The 22,227-nt window shown below is 34.2% G+C and overlaps 4 protein-coding genes across 10 annotated transcripts; 1 reads left to right on the forward strand and 3 right to left on the reverse strand.

Moving 5' to 3' along the window:
* Positions 1–630: 630 nt before the first annotated feature.
* LOC123218059 (probable sulfate transporter 3.4) lies at positions 631–4,356 on the forward strand. Of its 2 annotated transcripts, XM_044639265.1 has the most exons (12): positions 631–1,032; positions 1,323–1,371; positions 1,463–1,670; positions 1,750–1,921; positions 2,136–2,201; positions 2,274–2,387; positions 2,499–2,615; positions 2,778–2,904; positions 2,997–3,283; positions 3,367–3,643; positions 3,730–3,806; positions 3,888–4,356. In XM_044639265.1, the coding sequence occupies exons 1-12, from the start codon at positions 679–681 to the stop codon at positions 4,029–4,031; spliced, it is 1,992 nt and encodes a 663-aa protein (XP_044495200.1). In that variant the 5' UTR covers positions 631–678; the 3' UTR covers positions 4,032–4,356. The 2 variants fall into 2 exon arrangements, with proteins under 2 accessions (XP_044495200.1, XP_044495199.1); XM_044639264.1 differs by having other exon boundaries at positions 3,730–4,356.
* LOC123218066 (protein SYS1 homolog) lies at positions 3,894–8,354 on the reverse strand. 6 transcript variants are annotated; one of them, XR_006502621.1, is made up of 5 exons: positions 7,434–8,354; positions 6,657–6,883; positions 5,762–6,010; positions 4,624–4,702; positions 3,894–4,047 (listed from the first exon to the last, which is right to left on the reverse strand). XR_006502621.1 is itself a non-coding variant. In XM_044639272.1 (4 exons), the coding sequence occupies exons 2-4, from the start codon at positions 7,655–7,657 to the stop codon at positions 6,003–6,005; spliced, it is 459 nt and encodes a 152-aa protein (XP_044495207.1). In that variant the 5' UTR covers positions 7,658–7,668; positions 8,169–8,354; the 3' UTR covers positions 5,607–6,002. The 6 variants fall into 6 exon arrangements, 3 of the variants coding, with proteins under 3 accessions (XP_044495207.1, XP_044495206.1, XP_044495205.1); XR_006502620.1 differs by lacking the exon at positions 4,624–4,702; XR_006502622.1 differs by lacking the exons at positions 3,894–4,047; positions 4,624–4,702 and adding an exon at positions 4,933–5,364.
* Positions 8,355–8,790: 436 nt separating this feature from the next.
* On the reverse strand, positions 8,791–13,662 carry LOC123219188 (MAR-binding filament-like protein 1-1). Its single transcript, XM_044640979.1, has 4 exons — positions 13,326–13,662; positions 11,139–11,182; positions 10,896–11,036; positions 8,791–10,731 (listed from the first exon to the last, which is right to left on the reverse strand). The coding sequence occupies exons 1-4, from the start codon at positions 13,579–13,581 to the stop codon at positions 8,950–8,952; spliced, it is 2,223 nt and encodes a 740-aa protein (XP_044496914.1). The 5' UTR covers positions 13,582–13,662; the 3' UTR covers positions 8,791–8,949.
* Positions 13,663–15,469: 1,807 nt separating this feature from the next.
* Positions 15,470–18,454, reverse strand: LOC123218293 (FCS-Like Zinc finger 10). The gene is made up of 3 exons (XM_044639663.1): positions 18,218–18,454; positions 16,206–17,323; positions 15,470–16,109 (listed from the first exon to the last, which is right to left on the reverse strand). Exons 2-3 carry the CDS (start codon positions 17,255–17,257, stop codon positions 15,959–15,961), a joined length of 1,203 nt encoding a protein of 400 aa, XP_044495598.1. The 5' UTR covers positions 17,258–17,323; positions 18,218–18,454; the 3' UTR covers positions 15,470–15,958.
* Between the last annotated feature and the right edge of the window lie 3,773 nt (positions 18,455–22,227).

The raw sequence follows: 22,227 nt of genomic DNA on the forward strand, positions 1-22,227 counted from the left end.
TTTTACTTACATTCTTCTCTCTCCTCTACCTTGATTGGTGATTGAACAATGTTATATACACACACTTTAGAGTAAGTAATTCAATATACATATGATGTGCAATCTTGTTATTAAGTATTATTCGATCTTTAATTCAGAATCATCAAATCACATAATGACATATCATATGTGTATTTAGTTGTTTGTTCAAATATGTATACATAATTTTATTCATATTCAATAAAACTATATATATATACTTTTAATACATAATTTAGGTATATAAGTAATATATCATCATATAATTAGATAATTTTAAATTAAAAATAAAATATTATTTAATTATATGATAACATATTATCTATATATTTAAATTATATGTAAAAAATATTTACACTTAACATTATTCTTGGGCAATTAAAAGTGTTATCTAGTCCAGGGGTCCATTTTTGTCAACTAATTAAACGCCAAAATCCAAAACCGAAACAAAAGCAATGTCATCAAGTAATCTAAATGACCATTTTGCCCTTGGAAATCAAATAAAACAACTGCTGAGTAACTACTACCACCACCATCACCCCAGTCCCTCTCTTTTTTCCCTTATAAATTCACAAGCCGTTACTCAGTTGTGTCCCCAAGAGTGACCGTCACTCCATTCATTCATTCTGCTTCACCCACACTTGCCTTTTGGACTTCCAAATGGGCGTAAATTCAAACAGAATTGAAGATTTCTCCAGCCCCTGCTGCAATAACACTAAAGAGGTTTCTATTAGAATCTCTTCAGAGTTGTCAACAACGTCACCCATTGAGATACACAATGTTTCCCTGCCACCCCACAAGACTACTTTCCAAAAACTCAAGCTCCGTTTATCGGAAATCTTCTTCCCTGATGACCCACTTCACAGATTCAAGAACAAGCAATGGTATCACAAACTCCTACTGTGGCTTCAGTTCTTCTTCCCCATCTTCCAATGGGGGCCTCAGTATAATCTCCAGCTCCTGAGATCTGATATCATCTCTGGTCTCACCATTGCTAGCCTTGCCATCCCTCAGGTAACATAATATAACATATATGCACCATACATACATATACACATGCATACATCATCATGTTCATGTGTTTTTAATAGCGGACATAGGACTCTTGAGTTGGGTTAGTGTGTATATTCCATTTGTTTTGGATCATTAGAGTGGTAATTTTGTTTATTTTCTTAATCAAATTTTGTTTTCTTGTAATTATATATAAGACTAAATACATCTGGGATGTGATGAATTTCAGTTTACTTGTCTTTTTTGTTTTCAGGCTTTGCAGCACGTGACACTTTTATCTTTCTTTAATGCAGGGTATCAGCTACGCAAAGCTTGCAAATTTGCCTCCAATAGTTGGACTCTGTTAGTATAAATTTCATGACACTACTTTTGATTTACAAAAGCACTGATTGTTGTTTCGATAAATTTATCAACTGGGATTATTTATATGCAGATTCAAGCTTTGTTCCTCCATTAATTTACTCTATTCTGGGTAGTTCTAGGCATCTTGGTGTTGGTCCAGTCTCTATAGCTTCTTTGGTTATGGGATCAATGCTTCAAGAGGCTGTTTCATACACTAAAGATCCAATTTTGTATCTCAAATTGGCCTTCACTGCCACCTTCTTTGCCGGTGTGTTTCAGGCATCGTTAGGTCTTCTAAGGTATCCATTTGTGGAAAATTCACAAATTAATGTTTTGGCTTGACTCTGTAGAAGTTGATTTTAGTTAAATGGTTTGCAGGCTAGGATTCATAATCGATTTTCTTTCCAAGGCAACACTTATCGGGTTCATGGCTGGAGCAGCAGTCATTGTATCACTGCAACAACTCAAAGGATTGCTTGGAATTGTTCATTTTACCACCAAGATGCAATTTATTCCTGTAATGTCCGCTGTTTTCAGCCACAGAGATGAGGTTAGTGGCTTCACTGAGAGCAAGCAATATGATAATTTTTGGTAGCATTTTGGGAGTACTGTTGTTGATTTTTGGGCCACTTTTTTATTTTTTAACGAATCCTAGAAACTCAACAACGGCTGAAATACAAAGTAAGAATTTTTTAAGGTAGAAAGATAGATACTCCTCTTTTGTTACTTAAGTCACATTCTAATAGCAAAAGTTGTATGTGCAGTGGTCCTGGCAAACTGTTGTATTGGGGTTCAGCTTCCTGGTTTTTCTGTTGACAACAAGGCATATTGTAAGTTTCCTTTTACCTGCAAAATTATTCTCAAAATGTTTATCGACGTCTCATCTTTTAACGATTTGACAGAGCATGACGAAACCGAAGCTTTTCTGGGTATCAGCTGCTGCCCCGTTAACATCAGTTATTCTTTCAACTCTTCTAGTCTTTTGCATCAAATCAAAGGCTCATAGAATCTCAATTGTAAGTCCTGAAAATTTGTCTACACATTCCTTTACATAGATTACAAAAGGGATCCTGAGACAAGTCACTGGTGCAACCACTAATGCAAATTTTGACTTTCTTGTTTTTCAGATTGGAAACTTGCCAAAGGGTTTGAATCCACCTTCAACAAACATGTTATACTTTAATGGTGCTTTCTTGGCTGTAGCTATCAAAACTGGCCTTGTTACTGGGATCCTTTCCCTCACTGTAAGTCACCGAAACTAGCACTGAAATCTTTTAGGTAAATATGCAGTAATTTTCCAACATTTTGAATCGCATAGTCAAATTTACTATTCATCCAAGTATGTTCAAGAACTTGCTTATGTATAATCACTCTTTGTAAGTATGTAAATCTTTTATTTTGTTCAGGAAGGAATTGCAGTGGGAAGGACATTTGCTTCTTTAAAGAATTACCAAGTCGATGGCAACCAAGAAATGATGGCTATTGGTTTCATGAACATGGCTGGTTCATGTACTTCATGCTTTGTTACCTCTGGTGATGATCCATTCCTCATTTCACCATCTAACTTTCATGTCAGTAAGTTTTCAGATTTTCTAAACATGTCAGTGTTTCGACTACTCTTCCAGGCTCCTTTTCTCGATCTGCTGTGAACTACAATGCCGGAGCACAAACAGCAGTTTCTAACGTAGTAATGGCTTCAGCTGTGCTTGTGACTCTTCTGTTTCTCATGCCATTGTTTTACTATACTCCCAATGTCATCTTGGGAGCCATCATTATAACAGCAGTGATAGGGCTTATTGATTATCAGTCCGCATATAAATTATGGAAAGTTGACAAGCTTGATTTCCTGGCTTGTATGTGTTCCTTCTTTGGGGTTCTTTTCATATCTGTGCCCCTAGGTCTCGCCATCGCAGTAAGCTCCCAGTTTCAAATTTTCTTTGTTTTCCTTTGTCACTGTGCTTTTTGGAAATTATCTGACAATGGTTCGAAATTCAGGTTGCACTTTCGGTGTTGAAGATTCTCTTGCATGTCACCAGGCCAAACACAGTGGTCTTAGGCAATATTGCGGGAACACAAGTATACCACAGCCTCAGCCGATACCCAGATGCTCAAAGAGTCTCTTCATTTCTTATTCTAGCTGTTGAATCTCCCATTTACTTTGCCAATTCCACTTACCTTCAAGAAAGAATATTAAGATGGATTCGCGAGGAGGAAGAGTGGATAAGTACAAACAATGGGAGTACACTGAAATGCATAATCCTGGACATGACTGGTAAATTGTTTTGATTGCTCCTCACAAAATTCCCATCAAAAGTCTCCTGCTGCAATCAGCTTACAGTGTTTCTATTTGTTTTGCAGCTGTTACAGCCATAGATACAAGCGGTATTGACATGGTATGTGAACTAAGAAAGATGCTGGAGAAAAGATCACTTCAAGTAAGAAACCCCAACCGAAATATTCCTAGAATGCCACATTCTTGGATGATTTCAGCTAATCTTGGTGCTTTTTCTTTGCAGTTTGTGTTGGTAAATCCTGTTGGAAGTGTGATGGAAAAGTTGCATCAGTCAAAAGTTTTGGAGTCTTTAGGGCTGAACGGCCTCTATCTCACGGTTGCAGAAGCTGTGTCAGATATTTCATCTTTGTGGAAGGCTCACGCATGAACGAATTCTTACAAGGCTGCAACAATATAAAAGAGTGAAGATAGTAACTAACAACTTTATAACCTTGCCGGTCTAGGAAGAATTCTAAAGAGCAGAGAACTTTGTTTTCCATAATTATTTGTGCAAACTATACTGTTTACTCTTCTAAGAGGTTTTGAAGGCTCACAAATCTCATCTTAACTTCATGCAAAGACAGGCCATGCCATGATGGGAGCTTTAGTGTAATTGAGACAAAGTAGTGAATGTTATTTTCATGTTAAGATGAAAATGTTTTAAATCCCTTATTTTTCAATGAAGACTAGAATAATATAGCAATCTTAATAAAGCTAATGTTATATCTCAAAACCAGAACCATGTTCTGTTGTTGAAGATTTATTTCAGACTAAATTGGCATATTTCATAAAAATATAGATGAACACAAGGAAACAGAGAGTCCTTAAGGCTAATAACTTGATATAAATGTGATAACAGGCAATTACTAAAGAAATCAACATATTCTAGAGAAGGGCACAACAGAAATGAAATGATGGCCAGATAAAATAATCAATGAGATATGGCATCTTTTGATGATAAAGATTACAGAATCCATTACATATGTTAGCATGTGCGCTACATGTGGTAGGTACTAAATGAATCAGCAAGAAATGGCTGATACCAAAGTCAAAGGCAGCCTGCAAACAAGTAACAGAGCTAAAAGATAAGAGAGATAGAAGGAAGATAAATTTATAATTCAGAGGGCATGGCCTCTGATTAACTTGGCATACGCAACAACCAAAAATAGGAATAAAGAAAGGACTTGCAGTCTTGCAGCCAAACCAAAAACTCAACCTATGGCTTTCAATGGGGTAGGCTGAAAAATGGAGTAATTAGGGTGTAAAGATAGACAGGGATAGCAGAAGAATAATCTAAAATGTGTAAGTACATATTCAACTACAAATGTATATTTGTTGTACATTATAGAAGAGCCACAGAAGTTTTATCCTAAAACTATGACCATCAATACAATTTGAAAGAAGAGCTACAAATTGCCCAAAAATTAAGAAAAGTAAGAAGCCAAGATCACTAAATCAAAGTCCTCTCTGATTGACCATTCATCTTGTTCTCCATGCCACTAACAAAGCATGATGCCTTGGGCCAAATTTTCCATGCTATATGACCGTGATTTGTTTAACAAAGTTAAACATAGCTCCCTAACAGAAGACACCATGGGACCCTGTGCCTCACTCCATTTTGCTGACCAACCCATCCTGTCCTGCACTGACTGTGTAACAAATTTGGTATGCAACTCTTTTTGTGCAATTAAGGAAGCTGTTTCCCCTTTACCAACCCAGGCCTCTAGATAAATGACCAGATCAGCGAGTGCATGTGTGCAATAGCAACACCAAGATTAACAACAAGTACGACTAGCCTTTGGCAACCAAAAGGAAAGTAACTATAAAGTTGCAGGATGTCAACAGCAAACAGACCAAACCCATAATGTTGCCAAAGTCAACATAATTGAAGGAAAAACGTTAATAATTTTTAGAGTCAAATTTTAGCTTAACAACCCTATAGAAAATATTCTCCTCACACAAGTAGCAAAAGTGCCCTATTCATTCACATACCAGAAAACTCAATAGCGGTATTATCAAAGTAGAAAAAAACTAATCAGCTACACAAATCACTGTTAACAAGAAAACAGTATGAAAATCTTATCATCTTTCTCAAAAACACATATACTTGTACATTACCAGTTTCCTTACACAACGCATGTCAAGTCTGATGGGGTCCATCAACCCATCAAATGAGCACCAACTAAAACTTCTTCCGTTGTCCCCACATGCATAGAAATATAATCATAGGTTTAAAACAATTCTTTTAGTCACAGATTAGATTGGTATCCAATAAGCTTTGCTCCTTCAAAAGTGGTGAAGAAACTGATGTTGCAATCCCAGAGAAAGATTGTTCTGCTTATCGAGTTGTCCTTGTTATTTAAGCATCTGCATGAAGTAGTCAAATTAGTTCAACTGATATAAAGCATTCATGAAATTATAAGAGAAAAAGAAAGGACAAGCAACTGGTGTTGCTTTTTTGACATTTTATCTAAAAAATTAAAGCAATTAAAGGCCTCAAACTGTTTAGCATGTATAAGATCTTCTACAATGTTATGAACCAAAAACAAGAGTGAAATAAAAGATCACCAATCTAACATAAACTTAAAAGAGATTAGCACTAACATTTCTTCTCTTTTATTAACCGAAACACAAAATTGTTTTCCTACTATTTCAGGAATCAATGTAAATTATTAGCTTGAATAAAGTTCAAGCACAAAACAACTTCGAGATCATTAACTTCAAAGAACACAATGAAAGAGTTGGAGAGCAAATGCCCGTATCCAGCAGAGCATAGAGATGAGAACAGGCAGCATGGCACATAACATATGAAGTTCTACCTAAGACTGACGCCCAAACAACATTCATTGGAAAAAAAAAAAAAGAGTCAAAAGCCACTATTAATGAATTTGACAAAACAAAAAAAGGATATATGAAAATACACATGAAAAAATAAAAAAGAAATAAATGATAAACTTCAACAAGACATTGTTTGAAGTAATCAGTTTAATGTATAATGGCAAAATTTTCTCACTTGCTCTGTAGCGTGTTATCGGAATCTCTAGTAGTTCACGTCTAATGCACAGATATTCACCTAGCAAAGCCATCACTGCAAGTCCAGTGCCATTAACAGCCCACCACGTGATTGATGAAGGCCAACCCCCATATATGATGCATATAAAAAGATGGATGATGTACAGAGTTGCTGAAAAATCTAAGCACTTCTTTGCCCTCTCAACAATATGAAGCATAAATCCAGCCCTGCATAAACAACAGTCACTCGCATGTTAGTTAAACAAGGAACCATGGAGAATGGATCTTTCAAATATGAACTGTAAAACTAATATGATTATGGGTCTTTTTTTATTGTCCATGAACATAAATGTGATAGGTGAATATGGAACATGTTACAAAATGAAAAATTATAGCCAAATCTAAATTATTAGTCATGTCTTCTGGCATAAAATCTTCCACACCAGATACCAAGGTAGTATGAGCAAATGGTCTCAAGTAGCAGAAACATACACAATGAAAAATGCATTAACAAGGCAAACGTCAAAAAGACATTAGTAATCCGTCTATTCAATCCAAAATACTCACTGTATAGGCAAGCAAATTCATTTAACCCTCCTTTTTGCACTATACCATACAGCAACTTAAACAATTACAAAATTAATGAACACCACATAAAATCAGAACATTGTAAATTCATTAATCATCCCTGACAATGGAGTTATATAATTCACATTATAGTCAACTAACATACATCATCAACATGGATGATTTTTAGCAAAAGGATTTATATTCTCACCCAGCAATCGAGGTCAGCAGAATTGAAGCAATAACACACCAACCGGTGAGAGTAGAGGCAGTGATTGTAGCAAAGTCAAAGAAATACACAAGACTCATCCGTGATACACGAGTCCCGACAAGAATGGATATAGATAAACCAAGGCTGATATAGTATAGGCATTGAAGACAAACAATTTGGGCAACAATTAGCCAAGGATCCCATACAACTGCACCATAGAACATTTCTTCTACCACTACCACAAAATACCAGATCAGACAAAGCTACAAAACTGCCACAACCCAATTCTTCAAACCTAAATTGAACTAAAATCTTCAACACCCAGATCACCGAAGTTACAAGAATATCATAAAAAATGTAAAAGAACCAAAATTCAACTAAAATCTTCAATATCCAGATGACAAAAAAAAAGAAAATACAAATATGCCACCAACAAAATAACCAGACCAAATTCTCAAATCTAAACAAGAAAAAAAAACAATTTTTGAATTATTTTTTATTTTTCCACAAGCCCTCAACTTTAAAAAGAATCAAAACTAAATGCCCATTGAAGCATCAAAACTGACAACCAAGTTTTTTAAACGGAATTGGATCTTGGAAATTAAGAAATTTGGAGGAAAACGATCAACGAAATCTGGAGGCAAGAAAACAACACAGAATGCCAAAAACTAATATAAAACTATAATAAAAATATCGTATCCGATTTGTGCAAAATTGGGAGAGAACGACACTGACCATGAGAAGGCTTTGTCCAGAGAAAGATCTGATTGAGGAGCGAGCAAAGAGGCCTATGCTTTTGGTAACTAGATTAACAAAAACATACGCACAAATAATTAATCAGTAAAGGAAAACAGTATATGATTCATAATACCTCAAAATCTTTTTTTCCATTTTTTGTATCTCAACTCCATAATTCGGATGTTTGCCAAGTTCATTAAATATTTTTGAAAATTCACTAAAGCCCCTTATATTTTATCTAATCACATAGATTTTATTAGTTTATAAAATTGACATTTACGGACAACACCTTAAAATATATGAAGATTATTGATTGCAACGGTAGTTGATCAACATATTTGACTAGAGATCAGAGCTTAAGGGTTTGATCCAAATTGTGGTCACAGTCATCTTTGAGTAACTACTCTAACTTATTGAAAGGGATTAATCAGTTCCTGCTGTGTGTTTTCTGGGACAGTTCAAATTGCCAGTAAAAATTTATGTACTCATTTAAAAGCATTCAACAGCAATATCATATTTGCCACTGCCAATGTAGAGAACAAACTATTTGAACAATCTATGGCATACTTCAAGATCATGTAGAATTGATTACTCAACTAGATAGCATACAGGAAGAAAATGGGCAGAAAACTGATGTAATCTCATTCCTCGAACAACATTTATACAATGATCATACAATACCGTTGAAAATTGATCGAAAAAGCAAAAGCTCAGAAACAAGTGTCATAGATGACATAGGGACATACAATATTGAATGAAAACTGAATGATCCAGAGCTTCATTCTGAACTAGTCTTTTTCCTTCTACCAGTTCTCTTTGCAGTAACAGTGATATCATCTTCGTCATCAGAATTGGATAAACCATCCTTTCTCCTCCTACCATTTCTCTTTGTAGTGTCAGGGACATAGTTTTCTTCTGCACCTTTCTGAGGATGTTGATCATCTACAAGAGATTTGGATGAATTTATTTGACTCCTTAACCGCAGTACTTCACCCTTGGCAGATCCCAATTCCTCTTCAAGTTTCTTTGCTTTCTTGTCCAAACTGTCCCTTTCTTGGCCAAGCCTCATGACAAGATCATGGGCATCTTCCATGTTTTCTCGGGCTTCTTGAGCTGTGATCTTTTGTTCAGTTAGGGACTTGTAAAGCACCTCTTTTTCATCTTTGAGACTAGAAATATGAGAATTAGCATTATCTAGGTCTCTAGAAAGTGTCAACACATTTCTGTTCATGTCATCAAGTGATCTGGTAGCCTCTTCCAAATCAATTTCAAGGGACTTCCGTGCCTCCTTGTCCTTGAAGATTTGCTTCTCCAAAGCTTGTAGTTCATTGTTCAAAGAGGCAACAACATTTTTCTCTTCTTTCAAATCATTGGCTGTGGCTTCTACTTTCTTATAAACATCTACCAGTTCATTTTTTAGGCTATCACACTCTTCAGTTGCAGCAGCCAGTTGATGGGTCACAATTTGCAGCTCCTCCCTAGTCTTCTTCAAAAGCTCCTTTGATGCAGTGAGCTCACTGGCTAGCACTTCGCTACTTTGTTTTGCCTCATCTAGGCTGTTCTGAAATGTTTCCCTAACTTCATCAAACTCAGATTTCACCCTTGACATTTCAGACTCAAGCTCTGAGCACAAGTTTGTTGATTGTATTAGTTGATTTTCCAGATTAGAAGCCTCGTTTCTCGTCTTCCCAAGAGTCTCCTGAGTTGTTTTGAGCTCATGTTTGAGATTTTCTACATGAATCAATTCCACATCCAGCATCTTTCTCAAGTCATCCTTTTCTTGGGTTAACTTAGCAATTGTTGCTTGACTCCCACTCACTTCATTCTGCACAAGCTCAAGCTTTTGCTTCAGCTGGTGAAGTTCCTCTTCTCTTTCTCCCAATAGCTTTGCATCAAAAGTTGCCTTCTTCTCAGAAGATAACTTCAGATCATCATACTCCCTTTGAAGGTCATCAGTTTTCCTCTTCGAACCATCTCTCTCAACTATTAAAGAATTTACTGTTGCATTTAATTCATCCACCAAAGAATTCCTCATTTCTAATTCTTTTTCATTTTTCAAGAGTTCATCCCTCAATCCTTTGACTTCTGCTTCTGCTTTGGCTAGTTTATCCTTAGTCTGGTTGTAGATAGAATTCAAGTCCTTCAACTCCATTTCCTTCTCAGCAAGAGAAGATCTGAAGTTTTGAACACTATCGTTCATATCTTTTAGGTCTAAACTGAGTATATTAACCCTGTCTTGTAACACCTCAATTGAATCAAGCTTTTCCTTGAGTTTTTCTTCAAGTGCACTTTTATCTTCCCCAGCCTTCAAGAGACTGGATTGAAGACTAACAATTTGCTGTTTGAGCTCCTCAACCAATTTTTTTTCATTTTTTAGCTCCTTCCCTAAGCCTGTAATTGTGCTGTTAGCAGAATTTAGTTGATTTGTTAAAACCTGATGTTCTTCTTTTGCTGTTTTGAGTAGCTTTGTTCGCTCTTCTAGTTCCTTCTGGAATTTCGACTCAAATTCTTTCTTCAATGACAAAATGGTAGCTTCTTTTTCTCTGAGTGTATTTTTCATCTGTGCATTTCAAGCAGTGTATGCTGAGTTAAAAATTAACATCAAAAAGTTGACATTCAGATAGAGTGATCTGGATAACTTGAGAATCCATAGAGCAGATAAAATCATGCTAGTATATTCAACTCATGATAAATAACTTGACAGTAAGATTAAGAATAGCTTACAGATTCTATAGCTGCATCAGAAGCTTTTTTCTCTTTCTGAGTCAAAGCATAAAGTGGGGCAAGCACAGCAGTCCCAAATATTCCGAGTGCATTAAGAAGAGAAAGAAAGGGATTCAATGGTGAATCTCCTTGAAGTGCCAGCTGATCAAGAAAAGAAATTCATTAAGGTGTTTCAAATTTGACAAACTAAAATGATCAAATCTAGTATTATGGGTTAATTTACAAATAATCAAAGATTAAGACCTCTGATATTTGGCTTTCCACTGGTTTATTTTGTACACTTTCCTCTGTAAGATCATAAACAAGCATATTAAATATATAGGAGATTTATAGGCAATTCAAAAATAAATATACTTAAAACAGAAAAGATTGAGTTGTCCACCACAGAGAAAGGACCAAAAAGAGCCAGAACCTTTATTAGTGATTTAAATGAATAAACGAAAAAAAAAAAATGGATGTAAGCTTACACAATACTTCAACTCATAAAAAGAGGGATGAATACCTTAAACACCAGAAGACAATATAAAATTCCTGTGAAACTCACTTAATGATGCAATGTAATGATACAATTAGGCTTGGCCCTCAATCCCATCACACCCCCCTCACCCAAGACAAGCAGTTACGCCCTAGACATTCTTTCAAGCAAGTTTCTTTTCCTCTGTTTTCCTTCTGTTCTTTTCTCTCTTTTTTTTTTTTTTTGGATGATAATAAACCTTTTTTTTTTTTTTATGCATCTAGAAGTTCAGAATTAAGCCTTACAGAGAACCACAAAATAATCTTGCATTGTTCAAGGTAATTCTTCAAAATTTTAACTGAAGGCAATTTGTATTTATTTTAAAAGTAAAACCACTGTTTGCCTATTGACAGCATGTGATAAGGGTCTTGCCAGAACAATGCAAAGATTTGGCCACTTTGTTGATTTCTGTTAGAATCTCAAGTGCAAGGTATGAGACTTGGATCCCACATTGGAAAATATGGACAACTAGTGTGGGCTTTGGGATGTAATTCTCCTAAGGTTCGTATCATTTGGTATCAGAGTCATCACCATATCTCCCAGTTGCAATCGTGTGGCGCGGGTGGTAACGCCGGTATTGCAGTGTTCTCTCGGGGCTAGCAAGGAGCTAGCACACAGCCAGCACACAGCCAGCACGCATGGACGCCAGGGCTACAGAGCGTGGTAGCATGTTAGGATCCCAAGTGCAAGGTATGAAACTTGGATCCTCTATTGGAAAATATGAGCAATTAGTGTGGGGTTTATATGGCCTTAGCTCTCCCATCTCAATAACTAGCTTTTGAGGTGTAGTTCTCCTAAGGTTTATATCAATCTCTCAATCATAGAATACTATAGCAGTTGATCCATAACATACCCCCTCACATGTCTCCCTCTCAGTGTCATCTTTTTTTGGGCTTTCTGCAATATGAGGTTTCACTTTCAAAGTATCCTCAGTATTTAACAAACTGATTGGTTAGTAAGTTTTCTAGTTGTTAACCACAAGCGCGCCACCCCCCCACCCCACCCCAAAAAAAATGCAGACCTAACCCCTGTCGGTATTGTCCCACTAGGTCTATAGTTCAATACACTGGATCGCCTGCCTGGCAAAATGCCACAAGTTTCCTGGTTCCTAGAGATCATTTGGTTTGTAAAGGGTCACTGTATTGACCTTAAGTTTATTCAGGGGTCTGAGTTACCAAAAATTAAAAACAAAAAATGGACAAGTTAAGAATGTAATATGGCAGTATATGTCAGAGGACATATAACTTTAACTTGACAAAGACTTACTATCAGTTACTCGCTCATGTTCATAACATCATAACTCCCCAATAATTCATGATGAAACTGTGGCATTCTCACTTATAATAATATATGAACGAATTGAGTATACTTTAAAACAGCTCTCTAACGATATTATGAACATTAATTAAGCTCCCAAATAATGAATATGCTTTCTCTGCCAGACCAAAACTACACTATAAGAAACTGATTAGTCTAGTAAAAATAGTCAGTGACAAGCATTTCTAGAGGTAAAAGGATCCATATGAAATGTCCATCATAAACTCAATAAACACTATATAACACAAACATATAGATATCGACCAATCATCAATATAATACAAATGCAAATGGAAAGGTATACATATATATACTAAATCAACAAGTCAAGAAAAAGGCTAAAATTGCATTTCACGTCCAGAATCATTAAAGGTAGTACTTGAATTCTGAACCCAACCAAAAAAAAAACAGTAAAAAGATCCAAAACTAACAAGCAGTACTGAACAAATTCCAAATTACCAATTCATAAATAAATAAAAATATATATAAAGAATATCCATTTCACCAAATGCAAAGTGATTTCAATTTAATTAAAAAAAACAAAAACTAAGCAACTAATCTTTAAATTAAGTCATGAACCAATAAAAATCTGAACTCACTTGTGACTAAATCTTCAAGAGCTCTCGCTCTGAGTTTCAAGAAAGGAAGAACTGAAATACCCACAAGAAGAACAGCTCTCCTCTTCTTAGATACATTCTCATTGAAGTCATCCTGTCTCAAGGAAGCCATAGTTGAGACTCTGTTCCTCCTCTTGGTGTCTGCATTTCTAGCATACAAAAAGACTGAAGATTGAGAACATAAAGAAGAGGAGGGAAACTGAAGAAGAGGCCAAGAGCTCCCCACTGCAAGGTTCATGGTGTGCTTCCCTCTTCTTCTCGTTTGTCCTTTCTGTTTCTTTATTTCAGATCAAATGAAAGTAAAAAGTGCTTTTGAGATATATGTCTATCTTCCAACTTCAGTTTGGGATTTTATAAGATAAGTATTATGAAATTACCAAAATAGCCTTGATAATTCTTCTAAAAAGTAAAAATTTATAAATTTTATTAATCCCGTATCTAAATTTAAGAGGAAAAAAATCCGATTTTGAAAATTAAGTTAAATTATAATTTTCTCAAAAATAATTACAAATTTTACATGTATGAATATTATGTTGTTGGGGTTTTGTTTAGATAAATAATAATTAATTACAATAAAAGGGAAAATTATTTAAATAACAAATTAATTTTAAACGAGCACAAAATTGGAGCCTTTCAAAATGCAATCCACAATATAAACTGGATAATAACATATCTTCACATTTTATTGAAGATCCACCAATTAAAATTCACTTTTATTATCCTCAAACCTCAACCAGCCCAAAGGCATAGGATACCACGTGTCAGGCTCTTGTGAAATTTTAATTTTGGTGCCCAATCCAGCAAAGTCCTTATTTGCCCAAGCTCGCATGGAGACGGCAACAAGGAAAACCGGGGTTAAATGTCCTATTTTTTACCCTTGTCTTTACAAGGGTTATCAATATCATATTTTTCACCCTTGTCTTTATAAGGGTTTTCAATTCTCCTTTTTCGCCCAATTGCATTGCAGAGATGATAAAAATATCTCTGTCTCTCTCCATTAATAAAGTCCCCTCCTCGTTCTCTTTTCTCTGTCTTTGTACCCGTTCAGATAAACCCTCTTCATGTATTCTTTATACATAATATAAATATATTAAATAATAAAATTAATTAAAATTAAAATCAATTTATTATTTTAAATATTTAATTATTTTAATATGTATAACAAAAATATAAATAATTTAAAATTATAAAGATATGTTAATATTTTAATAAAAATATTAACGTAAAAGGAAAGGAACAAGTGTAGAGACAAGATAGAGATATATGTATCTCTTTTCCTAGCTAGTCCCCAATTATAGATATTTTTTTTATCCTAGTCATTTTCTTTGTTTCATCTAAAAATCCCCTCTAATTAGGCTCTGAGAGGGTTAAAGACTCTAATTCGGATCGATATTACCATATCTAAGTGAGGAAACATTTAATAATTATCAAGTCATGCGTAAGTGTTTAAATTATTTTCAATGACATTTTAAAATTAAATAACTGGCTTACTCTAATGGGTTTAGGGTTTAATTTATATTAAAAGAAAAAAACCCCTCATTCATACTCTTATTCACAATAGGTTGAGGTTTGTAACATTATTCAGGTGAGAAATTGAAAACTATCACCAGATTCTAGACTCTGCTTTTATTTTTGCTGTAAACATCTCGAAAGATTTATTCCAATGAATTGATGGCACCATTCTTGTGTTGGCCATTGACTTAAAGCCTCATTATGAGTGAGACAGACAACACTAAATTTGGTCTTTTCAAAAGAATACAAAGCATTTTCATTGGTTCTGAATTTCCCTTTTGCAAGCATATTCCCAGACTGTCATCTATTGCAAGATGCAGAATTTGAGGATAAAACTATAAGGGTTTAGTCTGTTAAGGACTGAAAATGCCATATATTCTGTGTTGTTGGCCATGTCTTTTCAGGGCTCTAAATTGGCTGTAAATGAAGCTGACAACAAACACCATAAAGTCCCAATAAAGCAAGAAAATGGTGGTTGAATTCACAAGTTATCAGCAACTGGAAAGCTAAGTGTGGAGCTGGCTTTCACATTATGCAGGTGCTTTTGTTCCACCACTTTAACGTGAAAATCTTAATCTGCAAAGTACTGTCATCTTAGAAATACAAAAATGGAGTGGCAACTAAAAACTTCAGCCATTCTTTTTTATTATCTAATTCAAACACCAGGACTGAGATACATAAAATAGTAACAAGATATTGAATATCAAATCTCATGCCAATGCCTCATGCTTCTCATAATGAGTTCAATAAAGCTGAACGGCTCCTACACAAACTCTAAGCGGGAAAGGTAGCATGAGAAGATGAAAGAAACCTGATGAGTCCAGACTTTAGACCACTGCTAACCCATCTAATCAAAATATGAAGTGAAAAAAAAGAGTCTCAAATTATTATGTATATCCTGACACAGAATGAAACTCTAAGCTGTTGCCTCCCATGATTCACCATGCCATGAAAGTCCACAAACAACATGACTAAAGTGTGATCATCCAAGGCCACAAACAGATTCACATACGCAGCACTTTTTAATGATACGGACACTTAAAACTTAGTGACAACGTCATCACTCATGGACATGGGAGCAAGGGAAAAAGCAATTACAGCCCTTATGTCATGGGCATACCCATTGAGAAGAGATCTTCATGGTAGCTTGATCCAAGAGAGATTTTGGGAGTATTGTCACAACTTTTCTCTATTTCTTCCTCAGCAAATATATCCTCGGAATGGCAATCATAACTGCAAAATGCTTTCTCGCCACTGCAAGAAAACAAAGAAACAACCGCCTCAGTGCTAACAAGATCTGTGAACAGGCGCTATTGAAGAGGAAGTTATGAAGAAGGGTTTGAAATAAACCTGTAAATATAAATGTCTGCACCCTTTTCCAATTTTTTATTGCACGAGTAATGGAAGCTCAAAAATTCATCAGATGGATAAGGGGTTAAACCCTTCTGGTACGTATCACCTTTCGGCAATTGAATCCCTTGCTCTTCCTTTTTGGCAAAATTGGCCAACTCATGGGTTTGACATTCCACAATACAGTCACCAAAAATATGAGTTGTTTTGCGATTTGGACCATGGGATATTATACAAGTATAATCCTCAGAAAGCTCTACTTCATGTGCAGAGAGAGAACCAACATATCCATTGCCAAAACTAATGGGAATTGGAAGAGAATTTGACTTAAGGCCTTCCATGAAGGAACTTCTTTCAGTAACCAGCGGTTCACTCATTGTGGTAGTTCTATCTGTTGAACAAAATGCTTTGCAACTCATATTGGGACTTTGACTTGAGCAGATTATAGGAGAGGAAAACCTTGTTGAATCCAACAAACAAGGCACAGAACTGTTTAATGATTCAGGCTCTAATGGGAATCCTCTATGCTCAATAAGACCATTCGAGCTACCCAATTGAACCTCAAGAGTTTTGTTTTGAGAAACCGGAGTAATCATGTAGTTTCTAGGCAAAGAACTGCATTTGGTAAAAGGTTTAACTGAGCCATAGTAATGACTTGAGGACTTAGGTTTGGCAGCCTTCACCTGTGGCCCAAAAACGATATTCTTCCTCTTTAATGATTCAAGAACTTCACCGCTTGATTTGTTTTCCTCAGAAAGGGAATTTATGATGCCAAGGCCAACCTTACTACAATCCCACTTCATTTGACAGCCATTTTGGGATGCTGATCTAGGAGACTTAACACCAAATGGGTTGCTAAGGTTTGCAAAAACTCTAAAATCTAGAGGAGATGTAGGGCTCCTAACAGAGTCCATATCAGAAGGACCTTTAGAACTAACTCCGAAAAGGAACCCAGGAATACCAAAAATAGAACTGCTTATTTGCCTTAGGCCAAAAGTGTCAGATTGAACATAAGACTCTGAAGCAGAATCAGCCATCAAATTAACCACCATAAATTGACGCTTCCCAACATTATCAAAAGACCTCAACCGTCCCCAAAGTAAACCAGTAATTCCTTACTGCAATAAATTGTATAAAAATCTTGTTAAGTAATAAAAATAACTGTATGAATCCACAATCATAGGGTAACAATACTTGATCTGGCCGCCCAGATGACAAAATTTCAATAGTGTAGAAAATGATTAAGATTCAAAGATAAAGAAATATGTTCATAAAACCAATCTTGAAACACCTTGTGAACACTGTATCAACCATTCAGATTAAGTAACCAAGGGTAATAACAATTACCCAGAACTTATTTACTGATTAGACTAAATCACAAGCAATTGATAAAATCAAAACTTTAAGCCATAAGCAGGCAACAAAAAACTACAGTTAAGCAGATTAAAAACACTATAATCAATCCTTAGACCCTGATAAAAATTCATTCTGATACGTTTAAAGATAATTAGAAATGAAACTTGTATGGATTTGAATAAATGATAACTATAAAGAGGCCACTTATGTTAACAAATAAAAAAAAATCCAAATAACCTCCAATATACAATCTTCAACATCGAAAAATAAGGATTTTATACAAAAATTAATTCCATTAATTCCAAAAAAGGAATCAACTTCAGCTTATGTCCAATCAGCAAAACTAAGATGATGCATCATGCATAAAGAAATGGATGCCGATTTGAACTCCAAAAGAAAGAAAAAAAAATCAAAACTTCAAAAGCAGGCACTAATGGAGATAAAAACAAGAGTCAAATGAGCAATACCGTGAAATTTAAAAAAAAAAAAAAAAACTAGTTATTTTTCCTTCAATGCATCAAATGAACCTTAAAAAAAATCAATCAAACAGTTGTCCCCAATCAAGAATCAATCTTTAAGCCCAAAACATCACAGAAAACACCAAATGAACCACTAATACAATTCAACAAACTGGAAAAAAAAAATCAAAAACCCACCTGGTTTTCTTCTCTGAAAAGTTCACAAAACAAAACCCAAATGCAGAGAGACAAAGATGAATATTGACAAAGCTAAGAACTTGTCAAGCACAAGCCACAAAGTTTCTATCCTTCTAAATCATATTTTCTTTCTTTCAGTTTTTCTTAATTCATTTTCAGTTTTTGCTTCACTCGCATGCATCAAAATCAGAGACACAGTGAGGCACTGAGCCTTCTGATATACTCCTCTGTCTCTCTCTTTCTCGCATAATTAATAATGAAAATATATATACGTATACGCCACCGTATAGAACTACGTATATTCTTATTTCTATGTAAGTAAAAAAGCACAAATTCTTCCCTGTAAAACACTCAGACCCAAATAAAAAAATCAGTAATATTAAATAATAAGTTGATATATTAAACAGAATATATTCATATAATTAAAATTGAAATTTGTAAAATAAAAGTAAAATTTTGTGTGGTTAAATTGAGAGCATAAAATAAAATGGTGTTATGATAATAGACTTCAAACTCTCTTAGGAATAAAGCGAGTTCTTTTCTAAGAAGTGTTTTTTTTCTTTTAAATTAATATTTTAGCTTTTTGACGTAGTCAGCAGGCAGCAGAGCCCTGGAGGACAGAGTTGAGTGGTGGCGTCAAATGTAACTGACGTTTAACGGCTCCGTTTCTAAGGCCGATGTTTCTGTGGGTTTAACCCTTAATGCCACTAACGGAGACAGCTTTGACGCCTTGTTTGGCCCCAAGTACTCACGCCTCTTTTTCTTATCATTTTTTGGCTGAAAGAATTTAAAGTATATTAAAATCTTAAAATATTAATTTTTAATTTTAAAAATTTAAATATCAATTTATAAATTTATTTTTATTAAAAATTATAGTTAAGATTAGAAATAAAATTATTATTTAATTGTAAAAAAATTTTAAAAAATATTATTATATTTTTTTTCAAGTTTAAAAATCTCATTACTTTGTAAATCTTTATGTTTTCTTTTTTCTGGCAATGACGACGACGACAACGATCAACTAAAAAAGAGAAAAAAAAAACGATAACATTTCTAACATCATTGTTGTTTATTTTTTGGATAGAAATCTATTGATGAACATACGTAACTTTGATATAAGTTGACGTATTTAAATAAAAATTGACATAAGTTGATTTTTTTTGGAATAACACACACTTTTTATTAACAAAATATTTTTTCTCTGGATATTTTGAATTAATAATAAAAATGTAATATTTTTCATTTTTCTTTTTAAAAAAATTGAAAAAAATAATGTTGAAATATTATTTAAAATAAATGAAATGTGAATTGTCTCTTTTGAACAAAATAGTAAATAAATGTTAAGTGGCTTCGTAAATTTCAATGAAATTTTTAACTATATTTGTTTGTCTGTTTGACATTGCTACACCCTCCAATTTTTTTATTAAGTAATTTATTTTTAAATGAATTAAAAAAATTATAAAATGCTTTTTTTAATAATTTTTATATTTTTAATAGATTAGTCTAACAAGATCCAAATAATTAAGATTGGCTCTGAATTAAATCGAGTTCAGATACTTTTTTGACTAAAATTCAATTCACAAAAATATAATGGGTTTGAATTTAATTCAAATTCGTTAAATTAATATTAAAAATAGTTTAAATTTAACTCAAATTTATAATTTAAATTTATTATTTGGATATATGATTCAAATTTATGAGTTTAATTTATAATTTATTGATAAAACGGTATTATTTAATAATTATTTAATATAATTTAAATTAAAATATCTATTTAACTTATGAACTAAATCAAATTAAATTTTTTTAACTTAAATTTAAGTTAATTTTAAAATAAATTAAATATTTTAATTTATATTCAAAATTTAAATTAAATTAAATCATAGTAAGTCTGTTTTTGAACACGAGCCATTTCGGGTCACATCCACTAACAATAAAACCTCTGTAGAGTGACTGACAGTGACACAGTCAGAACCACTCTTCAAAACCACCCGGAAAGAAACGACGTCAGATTCCTGTAAATCACACTCCATGATTTGGTGGAGCCCACATGAAGTAATGCTTCCTCACAGTCACAGTAGCCTTTTCATTTTAAAATTTTTTTGTTTTTGTCGTTTTCCACTTTTCCTTTTTTAATTAAAATAATAGTGCAGTGTTGTGCCGTCCCATCCTTGTGTCATATCCAACGGCAGAAGAGGGAGATTCTCTGGAAATAGTCAGGTCATCTAACGGTGAAAACTTGGAATATTGTAGGGACGCCGCAGAATGTGGGAGCCACCACACGTGCCAGAGTGTGTGTCAGTGACATAAATATTCCGTTTCAATCCAATTAAATTAATATAATTTATGAAATAAATTTTGGTTAATTATTAAATAATTAGATACTATTTTATTTTTAATTTTTAATTATTAAATTATATGATGATATATTATTATTTATATATATAATACTATTCTTTATATTGAACTATCACACTTGCCAAAATGTCGTGACACCTGAAGATGGAAGAGTTTGTGTTTTTGCTCTATTTTGAGTTTAAGTTTTCTAGATTTTGTGTTTAGAGAGAGGTGAATATAACTGCGTCAATCTCGAACGCTCTTTTACTCAAATTTGGTTTGAATTAAATTTAATTTAAGTTTATCGAACCAATATTAAAGATAATTTGATTTTGATTTAAATAAAAATGATTCAATTCAAATTTAATTTGAAGCTATGAAATTTTGATCAAAAATCATGAATTTTCAAACAAAACTTGTAGTAAATGGGTTTAAGGTTTGGTATAAAATGTTGAATGATAGTATCTTAGAGTCTAGTGTTAAATTTAGGATATGAATTTTGAAATTTAAGTGATCAAATGTTGTGTTTTTACGAAAAAATTCTTTCAATGTTTGATAAAAAATTGATTTAGGAGGGACAATAATGTAATTTTAAAAATTAAAAATATAGTTAATATGAAAATCATGAAAAACCTATTGATAGGCATCATGTCTTGCCCAGTAAGTGTGATTTCATGCCTGCTAACATGTTTTTTTTTTTTTTTTGGGAGTAAGGGTTAAATATATTTTTTGGTAGACATTTTTTAAGGGTAATATGATATGTTTTTGTAGGCGAAGGGGTTGCAGAATATTATACTAAACGCTAACGTCTAGTAAGGGTTAATTTTTATTTTGTAGTTGAGATTTGGCCAAAGGACTATATCCCACCTAAACTATGTTGAATTCTCAAAGTTCCCCCTATTAACTATGAAAATACCATTTACCCACCCATGACCAGTTAAAACCCTAACCCCTGAAACTCATTTCCCTCCTAAAAGTTTAAAAACTAACTTTTCTCCTCTAAGCCAAGTTTGAAAAGATCACATTTCCCCCCTTAGGGTTTAGTTTCCAAACCCTTCACTTTCTCCAACGCCATCGACGGCCGTCTCTCTCTCCCAACGGTTTCTCTTCTACCGATGACCCTCTTCAACTCCACCTCAACCCATCCGACGTTGTCTCGTTTTTGTCTGGGAAGAGAAATCATTTTCCCAAATGAAGACGACTCATCTTCCCAAAGGACGATGAGTCATCTTGTCTTCATCTGGGAAGACGGTCGTCTTCCCAAACGACGAAGAAGAGATCGATCGATCTAGTCTTCATCGTCTGGGAAGAAGATTTCTCTTCCCAGACGAAGACGAGACGACATCGAATGGGTTGGGGTGGAGTTGAGGCAGGCCGTCGGTGGAAGAGAAATCGTCGGGAGGGAGAGACGACCGGCGATGATGCCGGAGAAAATAAAGGGGTTTGGAAACTAAAGCCTGGGGGGGAGATGTGATCTTTTCAAACTTGGCTTAGGGAAGAAAAGTTAGTTTTTTAAATTTGGGGGGAATGAAATTATATTTAAGTTTATTTTTAATATTAAAAATAAAATGACGATTTTATGCTTACTACCGTTAATTTGAATTGTTCATGAGTAAGTAAACGGTATTTTCATAGTTAATGAGAGAAACTTTGAGAATTCAACATAGTATATG

Source organism: Mangifera indica, chromosome 6 (assembly GCF_011075055.1).
Source record: "Mangifera indica cultivar Alphonso chromosome 6, CATAS_Mindica_2.1, whole genome shotgun sequence".
Classification (NCBI taxonomy): domain Eukaryota; kingdom Viridiplantae; phylum Streptophyta; class Magnoliopsida; order Sapindales; family Anacardiaceae; genus Mangifera; species Mangifera indica.

What these genes read in the sequence shown, in the direction of transcription:
- LOC123218059 (XM_044639264.1), top strand. Translation starts at nt 679, where the DNA reads ATGGGCGTAAATTCAAACAGAATTGAAGATTTCTCCAGCCCCTGCTGC. An exon ending in CTGGGATCCTTTCCCTCACT is followed by an intron (nt 2,616 to 2,777) that starts GTAAGTCACCGA and finishes TATTTTGTTCAG; the next exon opens with GAAGGAATTGCAGTGGGAAG. An exon ending in CATAATCCTGGACATGACTG is followed by an intron (nt 3,644 to 3,729) that starts GTAAATTGTTTT and finishes TTTGTTTTGCAG; the next exon opens with CTGTTACAGCCATAGATACA.
- LOC123218066 (XM_044639272.1), bottom strand. Translation starts at nt 7,657, where the DNA reads ATGTTCTATGGTGCAGTTGTATGGGATCCTTGGCTAATTGTTGCCCAA. An exon ending in CTGCTGACCTCGATTGCTGG is followed by an intron (nt 6,884 to 7,433) that starts GTGAGAATATAA and finishes TTGTTTATGCAG; the next exon opens with GGCTGGATTTATGCTTCATA.
- LOC123219188 (XM_044640979.1), bottom strand. Translation starts at nt 13,581, where the DNA reads ATGAACCTTGCAGTGGGGAGCTCTTGGCCTCTTCTTCAGTTTCCCTCC. An exon ending in TGGAAAGCCAAATATCAGAG is followed by an intron (nt 11,037 to 11,138) that starts GTCTTAATCTTT and finishes TTTCTTGATCAG; the next exon opens with CTGGCACTTCAAGGAGATTC. An exon ending in CTGATGCAGCTATAGAATCT is followed by an intron (nt 10,732 to 10,895) that starts GTAAGCTATTCT and finishes TGAAATGCACAG; the next exon opens with ATGAAAAATACACTCAGAGA.
- LOC123218293 (XM_044639663.1), bottom strand. Translation starts at nt 17,257, where the DNA reads ATGGTGGTTAATTTGATGGCTGATTCTGCTTCAGAGTCTTATGTTCAA. An exon ending in GCAGACATTTATATTTACAG is followed by an intron (nt 16,110 to 16,205) that starts GTTTATTTCAAA and finishes GTTTTCTTGCAG; the next exon opens with TGGCGAGAAAGCATTTTGCA.